This window comes from Microcaecilia unicolor, chromosome 6 (assembly GCF_901765095.1).
Source record: "Microcaecilia unicolor chromosome 6, aMicUni1.1, whole genome shotgun sequence".
NCBI classification, from domain to species: domain Eukaryota; kingdom Metazoa; phylum Chordata; class Amphibia; order Gymnophiona; family Siphonopidae; genus Microcaecilia; species Microcaecilia unicolor.
In genome coordinates, this window is record NC_044036.1 from 178,813,001 (window position 1) to 178,829,430 (window position 16,430).

At 42.0% G+C, this 16,430-nt stretch overlaps 1 protein-coding gene across 1 annotated transcript in view; it reads left to right on the top strand.

The window, feature by feature from the left end:
* The window catches only part of LOC115472409 (hyaluronidase-like), a 68,680-nt gene extending 61,963 nt beyond the window's left edge, over positions 1–6,717 (top strand). The window contains exons 3-4 of the mRNA XM_030206685.1: positions 499–588; positions 6,301–6,717. Coding sequence (XP_030062545.1) covers positions 499–588; positions 6,301–6,717 — 507 coding nt within the window. The remainder of the gene's footprint in view (positions 1–498; positions 589–6,300) is intronic.
* The last annotated feature ends 9,713 nt before the right edge of the window (positions 6,718–16,430 follow it).

Genomic DNA, 16,430 nt, shown 5'->3' on the forward strand with positions numbered 1-16,430 from the left:
GAACCATTTCAAGTGTTTTGATGTCCTTTTTGAGATACGGCCTCCAAAACTGAGCACAATACTCCAAGTGGGACTTCACCAGCAACTTGTACAGGGGCATTAACACCTCCTTTCTTCTGCTGATTATGCCTCTTTCTATGCAATCTAGCATCCTTCTGGCTTTGGCCAGCACCTTCTCACATTGTTTCACCACCTTGAGGTCCTCAGACACCATCACCCCAAGGTTCCTGACTTACTTTGAGCATTTCAGGCTCTCGCTCCCTATCTCATGCAGCTCACTTGGATTTCTACACCCCAATTGCATCGCTCTGCTCTCTTATGTATTAAATGTTCACGGCCATCCATTAGACCATTCTTCTAGTAGATCACTTCTCATGTTGTCTACTCCCTCCAGGGTGTTGCAGATCTTTATGCATCCCACCTGCAATCAAGTAGCAAGTAGGGGAGGGGAGGTGGCCAGCATGCTGCTATCATAGCTGCCATCTTTTTCACTTTCAGGTGGACCTAATATACACCATTGGACAGACAGCTGCACTGGGAGCTCAAGGGGTTGTTCTCTGGGGAGATGTGGATTATTCTCGAAACAAGGTAAAAATGAGACTTTGGCATATCTTGCACCCAATGAACTTTCTCTGATCCTGTACCATTTTACCCTGAAGTCCTCCTCCTTTCTTCTCTATGGTTTTGAGCACAGAGTCTGGCCACTGCACAATGGAGCAACATTTTATTTATTTGGATTTTGCTCACACCTTTTTCAGTGGTAGCTCAAGGTGAGTTACATTCAGGTACACATCAGTATTTCCCTGTCACTGGAGGGCTTACACTTTAATTTGGTGCCTGAGGCAAAGGAGGGTTGGGTGACTTGCCCAAGATCACAAGGAGCAGCAGTGGGATTTGAACCACTCCCCTCTGGATGTCAAGACTGGTGCTCTAACCACTAGACCACTCTTTCACTGCATAATATGTACACACCTATATTTTGGCAAACCCACTTACACCATATCAATGGTAGGTGTAAATACATATAACTAAATACAGCACTTATGTGTGTAACTTACAGTATTCTGTAAGCGTTGCATGTAAAGGGGGGGGGGGACACCCATGCCTTGGCCATGCTTCTCCCCCTCTGAACACCCCCTCGCAGTAGCATGCTAAAGGTAAAGAATACCATTTAACATGCACTGAGTACTTAGGTTGCAATACTAGCAGTGTCACACATAATGTTAGGTGACCTGTTGTAGAATTAGGGGAATCAGCCTCCATCAGTATCCACACTATGTCTGGAAAATAGTTAGCCCTCTAAACATTTTGCAATAACAACCATGAACCTGCACCGAATTAATTACATTTTTGTGTGCACAAAGTGACATCTATTTCAAATAATGTTAAATGGTTTCATAGAAATCCACCTTACTGAGATGTCAAAGTTGTAAGGGAAAGAGCTAACTTGCAAAAGTTAGACTTTCTAACACAGTTAATGTCAACCTGAACAGTCCAAATGTCTAAATCTGATCTTTTAGTACTGTATCCCGTTTCAGCTCTGAGTATTTTAATTAAAACTCGATCTTCTTTTGACAACATTTTGTTTATCAATGCACAATGACATCATGGATGATGTCCGTGAGCTAGGGGCCCTTTTACAAAGGTGCGTACGAACCTACGCCACATGCAACGTGCATCGAATTGGCATTATCGCCCAGCTAGCACATTAGCTTGGCAGTAATTCCGAGTTTGGCAATTGCCAAAAACCCGCAGTAGAAAATAATTTTCTATTTTATACCGTGGGGACGTTCCCGGTGGTAATCGGCAGTTGTTGCACGCTGGACGGTTACCACAAGGGTAACAGGTGAGCCCTTACTGCTAAGTCAATGGATGGCATTTAGGGCTCAGGCCATAAATAGACATGTGCTCATTTTAATTTTGCTGAACGTCCATTTCCCAGCCCAAAAAAACCCCAAACCCTTTTTTCCCAGATGCGGTGGAGAACATAGTAACATAGTAGATGACAGCAGAAAAAAACCTGCACAGTCCATCCAGTCTGCCCAACAAGATAAACTCATATGTGTATCCTTACCTTGATTTGTACCTGCCTTTTTCAGGGCATAGACCGTACAAGTCTGCCCAGCAGTATTTCCCGCCTCCTAACCACCAGTCCCGCCTCCCATCACCGGCTCTGGCACAGACCGTATAAGTCTGCCCTCCTCTATCCTCACCTCCCAACCACCAACCCCTCTTCCCCCACCTGCTCCACCACCCAATTTCGGCTAAGCTGCTGAGGATCCAATCCTACTGCACAGGATTCCTTTATGCATATCCCACGCATGTTTGAATTCCGTTACCGTTTTCATCTCCACCACCTCCCGAGGGAGGGCATTCCAAGTGTCCACCACCCTCTCTGTGAAAAAATACTTCCTGACATCTTTCCTGAGTCTGCCCCCCTTCAATCTCATTTCATGTCCTCTCGTTCTACCGCCTTCCCATCTCCGGAAAAGATTTGTTTGCGGATTAATACCTTTCTAATATTTGAACGTCTGTATCATATCACCCCTGTTCCTCCTTTCCTCCAGGGTATACATGTTCAGGTCAGCAAGTCTCTCTTCATACGTCTTGGAACGCAAATCCCGTACCATTCTCGTAGCTTTTCTTTGCACCGCTTCCATTTTTTTAACATCCTTCGCAAGGTACGGCCTCCAAAACTGAACACAATACGCCAGGTGGGGCCTCACCAACGACTTGTACAGGAGCATCAACACTTCCTTTCTTCTGCTGATCACACCTCTCTCTATACAGCCTAGCAACCTTCTCGCTACGGCCACCGCCTTGTCACACTGTTTCGTTGCCTTCAGATCCTCGGATACTATCACCCCAAGATCCCTCTACCCCTCAGTACCTATCAGACTCTCACCGCCTAACACATAAGTCTCACCTGGGTTTCTACTCCCTAAATGCATCACTTTGCATTTCTTCGCATTGAATTTTAATTGCCAAACCTTAGACCATTCTTCTAGCTTCCTCAGATCCTGTTTCATGCTTTCCACTCCCTCCGGGGTGTCCACTCTGTTGCAGATCTTAGTATCATCCGCAAATAGGCAAACTTTACCTTCTAACCCTTCGGCAATGTCACTCACAAATATATTGAACAGAATCGGTCCCAGCACCGATCCCTGAGGCACTCCACTACTCACCTTTCCCTCCTCCGAGCGAACTCCATTCACCACCACCCTCTGGCGTCTGTCTGTCAACCAGTTCCTAATCCAGTTCACCACTTCAGGACCTATCTTCAGCCCATCGAGTTTATTTAAGAGCCTCCTGTGGGGTACCGTGTCAAAAGCTTTGCTAAAATCTAAGTAGATTACGTCTATAGCATGTCGATGATTCAATTCTCCAGTTACCCAATCAAAGAATTCAATGAGATTCGTTTGGCACGATTTCCCTTCGGTAAAACCATGTTGTCTCGGATCTTGCAACTTATTGGCTTCCAGGAAATTCACTATCCTTTCCTTCAGCATCGTTTCCATTACTTTTCCAATAACCGAAGTGAGGCTTACCGGCCTGTAGTTTCCAGCTTCTTCCCTATCACCACTTTTGTGAAGAGTGACCACCTCTGCCATTTTCCAATCCCTCGGAACCACTCCCGTCTCCAAGAATTTATTAAACAAATCTTTAAGAGGACCCGCCAGAACCTCTCTGAGCTCCCTCAATATTCTGGGGTGGATCCCGTCCGGTCCCATGGCTTTGTCCACCTTTAGCTTTCCAAGTTCTTGATACACATTGTCTTCCGTGAATGGTGCTATATCCATTCCATTCTCAGGTGTACTTTTGCCAGTCCCTCGCGGTCCTTCCCCAGGATTTTCTTCAGTGAAAACAGAACAAAAATGGTCCAGCGTGTATCCAAAACATGCACCCAAACTACCACAGGCCACTTTTTGGCACTCCTTTGTAAAAGGGCCTCTAAGTGACAGCTGTTTGTAAAAATTAAAAATCTCTTTAACGGGACAAGATATTCCTATATAACTTGGTGTCGGTGAGGCAAATACCAGATTACACCCTCTCTATCTCAGAAAGCCTGAAAATCCTCAGCGTTACAATGGACTGCAACTTAATACTAGAAAGCCAAGTGAAATCCACAACAAAGAAAATGTTCCACTCAATGTGGAAACTCAAACGCCTGAAACAATTCTTCCAGAGGGAAACATTTCACAACCTGATACAATCAATGGTACTAAGCCATGTCGATTACTGCAATGGTATTTATGCGGGATGCAAAGAACAAAGCTTAAAGAAACTTCATACTGCCAAAAACACAGCAGCTAGACTTATATTTGGATAAATGTGATTTGAAAGCGCAAAACCTCTCTGCGAAAAACTACACTGGCTCCCAATCAAAGAACGCATTGCTTTCAAAATCTGCACCCTGGTTCACAAAATTATCTACGGTGAAGCCCCGGGATACATGACAGACTTGATCGACCTACCAACTAGAAACACATCCGAATCAATACGAATATACCTAAATCTGCACTACCCAAGCTGCAAAGGGCTTACATACAAATCAATTTACGCATCCAGTTTTTCCTACATAAGCACACAACTGTGGAACCCATTACCGAAAGCCTTGAAAATGACATACGACCACCTAAACTTCTGGAAAACACTAAAAACAACCTGTTTAAAAAGGCATACCCTACCAATTCAACTTAAATGCCTGATCTCTGCAACACAACAAAACTAAAGTACATAATGGACATAACACAACTCTTCCGCTATACAATTCCCTAATGTGTTTGTGCAACACGAACTTTATCTACCACAACAAATGCCTCTCCGGTACTATGTAAGCCACATTGAGCCTACAAATAGGTGGGGAAATGTGGGATACAAATGTAACAAATAAATAAAAAATAAATAAATAAATATGCACTTTGTGCACATAAAAGTTTAATAAATTTGGTGCAGGTTTGAGGTTATTATTGCAAAATGTTTAGGGGGCTCACTGTTTTCTGGACACAGTGGACCCTGTTTACTAAGGCACACTAAAAATTAGCACTATCACTATTGTGGAACTGGATAAGAAATTGTTCAACATCTTATTAGCTGTTGCCTTGCATTTAATTATCTCCAATTGGAAAAATAATGTACATTTAAATTACAATGAATGGTGGAGCTATGTATGTGTGATCAGAAAGTATGAAATGATTTTGGCTCGCAAACATCACAGAGTTAAGTCAGTATTAAAGACCTGGGCCCGCTTGGATTTATGTTGTCAAGAATCTCCTGTCATTACCTAACCTTGTATATTCCTGCTGGTATCTAGGGATGGAACGCTGCTAATGCTCTGATCTTTTATTGTATAGGCCATGGATTGTTGTTATTGTTTGTTTTACTGTCTGTTTTATGTTTGACACAAAATTATTAATAAACATATGAAGCAAAAAAAAAAATTAGCACACGCTAGCGTGCATATAGCTCGGCTTAGTAAACAGGACCCAGTGTATAAAGCAAATTGTTCTTTGAAAATAATAATACCACGATAAAGAGTGTCCCTCTGCATTTTGCCCTTCTTTATAGCAAAACCTTATTTGTCCATGTAACTACAAAGGACCATCAAGGGCATACTATACGAAAAGAATTCCACATACTCCAGCTAATGGGAATATATGGCCTTTTGGTTGACTTTTCTTTGCTGTCCTCCAGCATTGGCAGGCCGTGCCTGATCTCAGGACTATGACACTATTAGAAATGTAAATTGCTAGACTTTAGGAGAATTCATCAAGCAGCGTTATGGCCTTAACGCATGTTAAGAGAACTAGCACACACTATGCTAAAAGCCCATAGGTATAAAAATGACTTTTATAATTTAGCATGCACAAATTCCTTTTAATGTGCATTAAGGCCATAACATCGCCTAATGAATTCCCCCACACCCATCCTGTCTTACTGGTCACTACCACCATCTGGACCACTCAATGTGCCAGCTTTGCACTTTTATAGTCAAGCATTATCCTCTGTATTAATTCATAGGCTGAAGAAACCAATAGATAATCACTGCTTTCATAATATCCTATGGCGCACTAATTGCAATCACTGTCAATCAGTCCTTTGTACCCAAAAGTAGATCTAGTTAGCTGCAGAGGTGAATGCAACTCTCATATGTCTATTTAGCATTTAGTTCAATGACAGGTTCACTTGTATATTTAGATTACTGGTTTATACACCAAGGACCATAAAGTGCTAGGAAAGATGTCCTTTAAGGAAAAAGATGTCTTTATCCAAAATAAATTTCTTTTTCTTTTTTTCAAGTCAAACTGCCAAATCGTTCAGAAGTACCTCAAAACCACCTTGGGCCCTTACATCATCAATGTAACCATGGCAGCAAAACTCTGCAGCGAGTTCATTTGTAACAACAATGGCCGCTGCTTACGAAAAAATTCTGACTTGGACACCTACCTCCATCTGAACTCGGATTCCTTCATAATTCGGGTTGAAGAGTCTGGCGGTCAAAGTTACGTATCGGTGAAAGGATCCATGAGTCAGAACCAGAAAGAGACGATGAAGGAGGAGTTTATATGCCACTGTTACCGGGGTTGGACAGGCAAAAACTGCCAGGCAGGTGCCGAATGCCAGAACTCTAGCAAAGGCCTGAGGCTCACATGGCAGTGGGACTGGTGCGTGTTAATAGCGATAAGCTGTGGACTGCTTTTTCTGGGGCATCTATAGACTAAACTATGTGGCATTTGTTTCTGATCAAGAATGTTTTGAAATTTGTTTTAGCCAAGATTGGGTGGGAGAGCCGGTGGGGGGAGGCGGGGCTAGTGGTTGGGAGGCAGGGCTAGTGCTGGGCAGACTTCTACGGTCTGTGCCCTGACAATGGCAGATACAAATCAAGGTCAGGTATACACATAAAGTAGCACATATGAGTTTATCTTGTTGGGCAGACTGGATGGACCGTGCAGGTCTTTTTCTGCTGTCATCTACTGTGTTACTATGTATTAAGTTAACAGAGATCAGAATTAGTGGGCATTAACTGACCGTTATGGGATCTTTTACTAAGACTCACTCACGTTTTTAGCGCACACTAAACATTAGAGAAACCCATAGGAATGCATTGGAATCTCTAACGTTTAGCGCACTCACAATTTTAGTGCGCACTAAAAGCGTGAGTGTGCCTTAGTAAAAAGACGCCCTAAGTTTGCTAAATGATACCATTGATTGCTCAAATAAATGTAAATAACTTTTTCTGAAAAATTATTTTCTAATATCAAGAATCCTTGGCAAGGGCCAGACTCAATTGTCTCCACTATAAATTGTGAGTGGAGACAGTTTAGTACTTGCCAAAACATGAATTAAGAACATTTGTTTAAGATTTTTAGTTCAGTGATTTCTGCTCGGAGTGTTTTGATTTTTTTTCCCATCAAATTTCACAACCAATGTACACTCTTAGTCTATGGAATGGCATACCAAACCCCACATCCCACACCATTCATTTTGTCTGCTTAGTTGAGGTTAATTTCTCAGTTATTTTTTCCATGGAGTTAGTTTATATACTTTTTATGTTTAGAACATAAGTGCTATGCTGTGTCAGACCAATGTGTTACCTGGAAGCACACAGCAGATCCTGATAAGACAATCAGGGCTGGTGCTAGACATCATGAGCCCAAGGCAGATGCTAGAGAGGGGCCCCCAAAGCTTGCTGGTAGATTGTCCCTCTTTCAACTTCAGCCAGGTTTAGGGTTCCCAGTGACAAGGGGGCCCAGGGCAGTTGCCCTGTTTGCCCACCCCTAACACCTGCCCTGAGGAAGATCTATTTCCTTTTCTGAGAATAAGCAAGTTATAAGAACAAAAGATGCACCATACAGGGTCAAACCAAAGGTCCATCAAGCCCAGCATCCTGTCTCCGATAGCGGCCAGTCCAGGTTACAAGAACCTGGCAGATTCCCCCTAGCTATTCCTTATTACTGACACCCAGAGATGAGTAGTGGGTTTCCCAAGGCTACATGCTTAATGACAGTACAACTACTACTTACCATTTCTATAGCGCTACTAGACGTATGCAACACTGTACACATGAACATGAAGAGACAGTCCCTGCACGAAAGAGCTTACAATCTAATCAGGACAGACAAACAGGACAAATAAGAGATAAGGGAATTACTAAGGTGGGAATAATAAAACAGACATGAGGATTTTTCCTCCAGCAACTTGTCTAAGCTCTTTTAAAACTAACTATGGTTATCTGCTTTGAACACATCTTTCATCAACAAGTTCCATAGCTTTAATTGTACAATGACGGATAAAATAATTTCTCCAATTTGTTTTAAAATATGCTACATATTAATTTCATGGAAAGTCCCTCTTCATACCATTTGAAAGGGAAAGAACTTTTCCCTATCTAAAAGTTCCAACCCACTTAAGACTTCATAGACCTCCCCTTAGCTATCTCTTCTTCATACTGAAGAGCCTCTAGCTGTTTAGCCTTTCTTCTTAGGGGATCTCTTACATTTGAAGAAAAAGCCTCAGAGGGATTTGCTTGACCCACAGGCTGACAGAGGTGTAAAGGAATGTGCTTGAGCTTTCTTGTTCTGCTTCTCTTTACTGGGGCGGACACCAGAGAAAGATCCACACTGATTAAACACAGTTAGCGGGCCAAAAATTACCAGTATAGAAAACCACAGAGGGATTGGATTCGACATAGTGTCATGAATCCAATAAAGACAAAGATAAAGGCCAGAGTGGTACATCAGGTGTAGCTTTATTGGAGTATCTGTAAGGACCCAACACAACACAATATGTAATCGATAAAATAATAATGCATTGTACATTAAAAATTTACATATATATCACAATCAACTTTAAAGAATGATTGATTATGTATTCTGTGTTATGTTTGTATGTATTATTTCTGTGTAGACACCTGGCACAAGCAAGTTTGGAGAAACATGATCTGTATCGGGTCCTTACAGATACTCTAATAAAGCTGCTTCCTGTATCCCACTCTCTGGCCTACATCATTGCCTTTATTGGATTCAAAAATTACCAGTGACTTATCTACGGACCATTTTGAACTCTTAGTTTCTCCTTTCCCTATTCTCTTCTTTCCCTGTTTCTTCTATTTTATCTAATTAATTGTATTTGTGCCACCTCTGACCTGGCGATTGCCTATCAGTGCATTGTAAGCCACTTTGAGCCTGCAAAACTGTGGGAAAAATGTGGGGTATAAATGTACAATAAATAAAAAATAAATGAAATAGCCCTGGGAGAGAAGGTAAAGCAGACCATGTGTGCAGGTGGTGTTCTTATCAATCCTCCCTGTTGAGGGTAAAGGCCAAGGCAGAGAAGCTTGCATTCTTGAGATGTGTGAGTGCTTGGATGGTGTTGTCAAGAGCATTTTTGGCTTCCTGGACCATGGGATGATCTTCCAAGGACTGTTGAGCAGGGATGGTGTTCATCTATCAAAGAAGGGAAGAAGTGTCTTCAGCAGCACACTGGCTAACCTACTGAAGAGGGCTTTAAACTAGAATCATTGAGGCTGGGTGATCAAAGCCCCCAGGTAAGTACAAGTCCTCAGGTAAGTGAAGCATTAAATACCTCTACACAAATGGGAAAAAGGAGCAACATCATGATGTTTTGGTACTCTACTCAAGATGGTTGCTATCCAGCTTATAATCGAAAGAGAAAAACACCTATATTGCGACCCAAATCGGGAGATGGGCGTCTTTCTCCCATGGGCGCCCAAATCGGTATAATCGAAAGCCGATTTTGGGCGTTTCCAACTGCAATCCGTCACGGAAACAGGTAAAGTTGACGGGGGCGTGTTGGAGGCGTGGTGAAGGTGGAACTGGGGCTTGGTTATCGGCCGAGGAGAGATGGGCGTCTTTAGCTGATAATCAGAAAAAAAAGGTGTTTTTACCGCGATTTTGAGTCACTTTTTTTTTACCCTTTTTTTTCACGAACAGGTCCCAAAAAAGTGCCCCAACTGACCAGATGACCACTGGAGGGAATCGGGGATGACCTCCCCAGACTCCCCCAGTGGTCACTAACCCCCTCCCACCAAAAGAACCCACTTTAAAAACTTTTTTTCAAGCCTTTATGCCAGCCTCAAATGCCGTACCCACCTCCATGACAGCCTTTCCCTGGTTCTGATGTGGCTCTCGGGTGAGTGTGACACCTTTTCTGTTAAGGGCACTGGAGCGTCAATCAGCAATGCATTGTGGTGGGTGTAGGGTATTGGGCTCCGTGATTCCACTAGCTTGTGGCAAATGCTCACGATGTTGGTAGTTGGTAGGCTCTACTCCCATGGTGCTTTTCCCCCTGCTTACTGGGTCAGAATGTGCCCTGTTTTGTTTCCGGTAGTTCATAAGGTAGTGGCCATTTTTGTAAGCCAGTTTTAGATCCCTTTCACGTGTTAGCCACGTTACAGAACTTAGTTCTTACCTTGAATGTGGCTGAAAGAGGGCATTGTACACCATTCTGCCAGCTCTGACCTACTGCTAATCTCAGTACCAGGGAGACAAGTTGCCAGTGGGGCACAACCTCTGATCTGCAGTTAACTGTGAGTAAGCGTGCTTATTCCAATAAAGGACATTTTCGGAGAGTTTAGTCTTCAGGTGTCAACTGGTGTGCCAATGTTATATAGCAGCAACAAGTCCTAGAGGCCTGCGTGTATGCAAGTCCCTGGAGCACTTTTGTGGGTACCGCAGTGCACTTCAGCCAGGTGGACCCAGGCCCATCCCCCCCTACCTGTAACACTTGTGCTGGTAAATGGGAGGTCTGCAAAACCCACTGTACCCAGATGTAGGTGCCCCCTTCACCCCTAAGAGCTATGGTAGTGTTGTACATTTGTGGGTAGTGGGTTTTGGGGGAGGGGGGTTGGGTGCCCAGCACCCGTGGTAAGGGAGCTATGCATGTGGGAGAGTTGTCTGAAGTCCACCGCACTGACCTCTAGGGTGCCCAGTTGGTGTCCTGGCATGTCAGGGGGGCGAGTGTACTACGAATCGTGGCCCCTCCCATGACCAAATGGCTCGGATTAGGACGTTTTTGAGCTGGGTGTTTTTAGTTTCCATTATCACTAAAAAAAAACAAACGCCCAGCTGAAAAACATCCATTTTTTTGAAAATACGGTCTGTCCCGCCTCTTCACGTACCCGTTTTCGGACAAAGATGCGCATGGAGATAGGCGTTCGCGTTCGATTATGCCCCTCTATCTGAGTTAGAGTTGCTGGTCTGAGGTCTTTTTTTTTTCCACTTACTATTTTGATTGTGATTCAATAGGGGCAAGTGATGCTGCAGGGCTTTGTTTTTAATAGAAATTAATTATTGAGCTTCTGAAGTGGAGTTTCTATTTCTCTTATTGAATAGTCATATGAAAATCTTACAAAAATGCACCAGCTGCTTCCACTAAGTAACTGTTGAAGGAATCTGGCTGTAGATTCTTCATGCCATTCCACAGTTGAACCAAGAAGACAGGTCATCAAATACACAGCCCCATTTTAGACAAGTCATAGAAGTAGAAATTGAGATGTGCATTAGAGGGCCTCTCAGGTTTCACCCGTATTTTAGAACAGAATCTGCTGCTATAAAGCCTGTTGTAAAATACAGGAGAAATGGACATTTATGCCCCAGGTGCATGGAGCTCGAACATCCATTTTAGGAAAATATAAAATATCGACGAGTACAAAGTGAGCACATTCCCGGTCATATAGTACAATGGCAACATAATGGGTTACCTTTGTGACCTTAGAAACAAAGCCAGATATTATCTGGACGCTGTCACATGACCAGTTTCTTTGCCAGTTTGGCATGGGGGTAGGGGGAACAAAAACCAGTGGGGGATTAATTAAGCCACCTTCCTCAATCCTTCCAATGGAGTACTGATCAATAGCAACTGTTTCCTAAATCCTAAACATGCTTGGTAGCAAGTGTAATTCCCAAAGTCCATTTTTTAGGTCATAGACATTTAGTACTCTTCTGAAATGGGGAACAGAGGAGAACTTTCCATTTCCTGGTCCCTGTCCCACAACATGCCCAGACCATGACCTTTGCCACTTGCATGCACTTGATTTTGGTGAATAAATATCCCAACTTTATAAAATGTTTACACCTTCCTATCCCTGAAAGAAATTTCTTCAATAAGTTACAATTCCTATATTAATTCTCCTTAGTAACTTTAACTGTTTTCAACGTTCAACAAAACTTTATTTATTCAATATTTCTTTTACAATTTACAAAATCTTAAAATCCTCCTTGTCCTCACTGTTTCAATCACATACATACATACCATACACCTCTCTTCATACTAACTACATTCAAACATAAAATCCATCAACATCACAGTATGAATAAATCCAAATTATTCATATTCATGATTGAAATTCAACTTGTGCATTGGTAACTCTGTTGATTATTCCTATCTCTGTTATATCCGCTGGGATTCTCTATACACAATTCTCGATATTAAATCTAACAGTCAAACAAATTCTGCTTAGTCTTGTAAACAAGCTCTTATCTTAAGTCGTTTCTTCAATTCATCAACTTTATAAAATGGAGACTTTTATAAAGTGTAGGGTTCATAAGTCTGTAGTTCAGCGTTTCATTGGCTCTCACTGTCCCCGCCCTCACGTCGAGGAAACAGAATGCTGCATAGTTGCCAAGCAAACAAACGCGACGTCACAGGAATGAAGAACCAATCAGACAGAATGGAACTTGGAGGAGGGAAGTGGAGTGGATTGAATCTCTAACAAACAATCATATAAAGGAAGGTACGAACATCAGTGGAGGCAAGTGCACAGAACGGAAGGGAAGACAAACATTTAATCACTTTGTCACTCACAGACATCACACACACACACACACTCAATCACTCTGTGTATCTCTCTGTTACACTGTCTGTAAAACACACTGTCACTCTCAGTCTCTCACATGGGCAACTGTATGTTGCATTCTCACGAGTAAGGAGCTCTTCTGATGTGATTGTTAAACTGATTGAAGGGCCTGAACAAGGAAAACTTTTACCACATTGGAACACAGTTTACACAAAAAATATTGTATATAAAGAAATCTTACACATGTAAACAACAATTATATTCAGAATACAACCATGGAAACATTAATGGCAGGAACTCATTACATTGCTAGCGCCCGTTTCATTGCGTTAAGAAACGGGCCTTTTTTTTACTAGTAATTAATAAAAAGTTCTTCTCTATGCCAGAAAAATTGTTTTAATATCCAGTCTCGATCTGGTTGTAATTCAAAAGTTACTATTAGAGTTGCTGGTTTGGAGCCCAGCTCATCCTCTTCAAGGAATTGTGTAAAGTTTAAAGCATCAAACGAGATATCAGCTCCTTCAGCTATAGGTTGATTCGTATCTTTCTTTTTATATAATGACAAATAGTATATCTTGGAGACTGGAGGAAAAGCTTGTTCTGGGATCTTCAGTATCTCTGATAGATATATTTTAAAGGTAATAAGAGGAGCAGTAGAAGACACTTTAGGAAAGTTTATCAAGAGCAAAGTTTTAGCTCTTTGCTGATTTTCCAAGTTTTCCACCTTATATTGTAACTGCAAATTTTCTTTAATCAAATTCACTTGAACTTGTTGAAATTTACCTATATTACTAGTATTAGTTTCAATATTCTTTTCCATCACTGTTGTTTTTGTTTCTAGTATAGAGATTTTTTTCTAGAGGAATCTTTGTATGCTGAATCACAGACATCAATTTTTGAGAAAATGAGGTTTCCAACCCCCACAAGTGCATCCCAAATAGAGTCTAAGGTAATGGTTGATGGTTTTAAAGGCAAAAGAGACTTACTAAGAGAGGCAAATTCAGTCAATGTTTCATCCGAAAGTTGTTTCTCCACTGCTGCTTTAGAGTCTTGCAAAACGCTGACTCTGTCCTGTTGTAATGAATAATATATATTTTTATTCTATTGTCTATTCTCCACCCTATAAGGTAATAAAATTTACATTTGTAAGAAAGAGGGGGAATTAAATATTATATTTGTTGAATTACATTAACCTGCATTGCAAGGTTTAAGGATATGTGCTTTCAGAACATAAAGACCATATATTTTTACTTTAAAAAGGTTTATTTACAATACAGGTAATGTAATAATGTTACAAGAGAGAGATAGTTTTTAAGAATCTTATCACAAGCGGAAATGTGCTTCAAGATATCAAGTCTGAATTACAAATTATGCTGGATATAGTAACTCACTTTGATAGAAGTTGCTGGTTGAAGTGATGCAGGGGAATTCCTCTCTGCTATAGAAGTCTTTGATGCAAAGTTGGTTGCTGGAGAGAAGTCTTGTCAGGATGTGGGTAATGTCCAGCAAAGAGGCAGGAGGCAGGTCCAAAGAGAGCGAGACCAGTCAGGAATCCATGAGCCCAGTGTCCAGAGGAAGAGAGAGAGACCCAGCAGCAATTCCAGCTCCTTTTCTAGTAAAATGGTCTCATCTATTTTTAGTAACGGGTCACCTGGTTAATGACATCATCTGGACATCTGCTGGTCCATTGTATGAGAGTGATTGAGCTTAGATGGGCTTAGTCTTTGACTGAGAATAGGTGGAGGTATAGTCTTTTGTTACTGTAGTCTCTGGGATTGCTGTCTTTGGAGAGGAACATTGTCTGAGAGTGACTGGGCTTCTTTTGTCTGATAGATGAGCTTCTGAGTCTGAGTAATGGGAGTTTCATTGTCTTTTGTTACTGTAGTCTCTGGGATTGCTGTCTTTGGAGAGGAACATTGTCTGAGAGTGACTGGGCTTCTTTTGTCTGATAGATGAGCTTCTGAGTCTGAGTAATGGGAGTTTCATTGTCTTTTGTTACTGTAGTCTCTGGGATTGCTGTCTTTGAAGAGGTGTTGATGGCCTTAGGTATCCACCCAGCTAGTTCATGTTCTCAGTAGTTTTCCAGAGGGAAGGGGGAATGTGAAATGAAAGCCAGACCAGTTAATCTGATTCTGTCCCAATAAGTCATTAAAGCTGTACTTTTTATATGATTTGGATCTGATTCAGCAAAATCAATAACTCTGACAATTAAAATTATATCATGCCACACTGTTGCTTCCTGAGTGTAACAAGCCGGTGAATCTGTACCATGACCTGACCCCGCAGGCCGCAGGAAGCACTTCCCAAACGTCAATGCGAGGAGCCTCCTGAGCACATCATGGGTCCATCGCTGGCATGAGTGGAGGGCTCCGCTCGTCAGGGCTAAGAGAGATTTCAACCTCAAGCTGAAGGGATGGATCACCTCCCACCGTTCCCCCCAGCAGCGAGGAATCCAAGCCCGAAGAGCGTCCGAGTGCAGCGAAGTGGTCCATGGGTCCCACCACGGGTATCACAGGTGTTGCAGGGCCAACACGCTGCTTAACCCTCCTTGTTGGCATAGAAGCAGGAAAATTGAATCAGGCAAATGAGCGAAGGTAGGAGAGAGAACTGCTTAGCTGTTCTATTCAGGGCGCCATCTTGTTCTCTGTCTCACTGGCCAAATTAAAATTATTTTTGGACCGGGCGTATCAGGCATGCGCCAAAAATGAAATAACTGCAAGAGCCATGCAGTAGCCATGACATAACTCCATTTTGGCACACTTTGGGCAAGCGTAGAGCCTTACACAGCTTAGTAAAAGGGCCCCGCTATTACTACCACTACTATTACTATTACTACTACCACTATTACTATTAGAACCACCAATACTACTACTACTACTATTACTACTAGCACTACTCTTACTTCTATAGTGCTCCTAAATATACACAACACATAAGAGATGGACTGCTTAAGGGTGCAGCTCAGTTTCACCATTGTATTCCGCATCTCAAAAATTTACATTGGCTACAAATGTTTACTAGAATCAGTTTTAAAAATGTTGCTTCTGATTCATAAAATGCAATTTTGGAATGGACGTGATTTGTGCCGTTTATGTAATTGTTCTTTCTCTTTTATTATGAATGTTTTTCTCTGAACTCTGCCTTGAGTAAAAGCAGAATAGAAATGAATAAATAAATAAATATAGAAGGCTTTCTAGAATGATGTTCCAGTATATTTGATCTCTATCCTAAAAATCTACTCCGTCAATATTCAGCCACACAGCGTGAGTATTTTATAAAGCGCTCACTGCCGACAGCCAAATTAGACCTGGATATTCAACGCTGGGCCATATCTGGACACTGGCATCGAATACCCGAGTGAGCAGTGATACCCAGAAAGTATGTGTGTACGGCTGATATTCAGAGCTGTATTACAAATTTAGGATTGCTAATTGTGCAGTGAGCTAGACAGGTACAAGCACTGAATACTGTGGGTGCCCACATAACTTCCAGGACTGCCCTGGCTCTAAAATGTTAAGTCCCATTGAATACTGGTAAACACCCTCCTCAGCACAATCTAACCATTCGGGAGTCTCTCTTGCACAGTTAAATCACTTTGAATATCGGGCCCTAC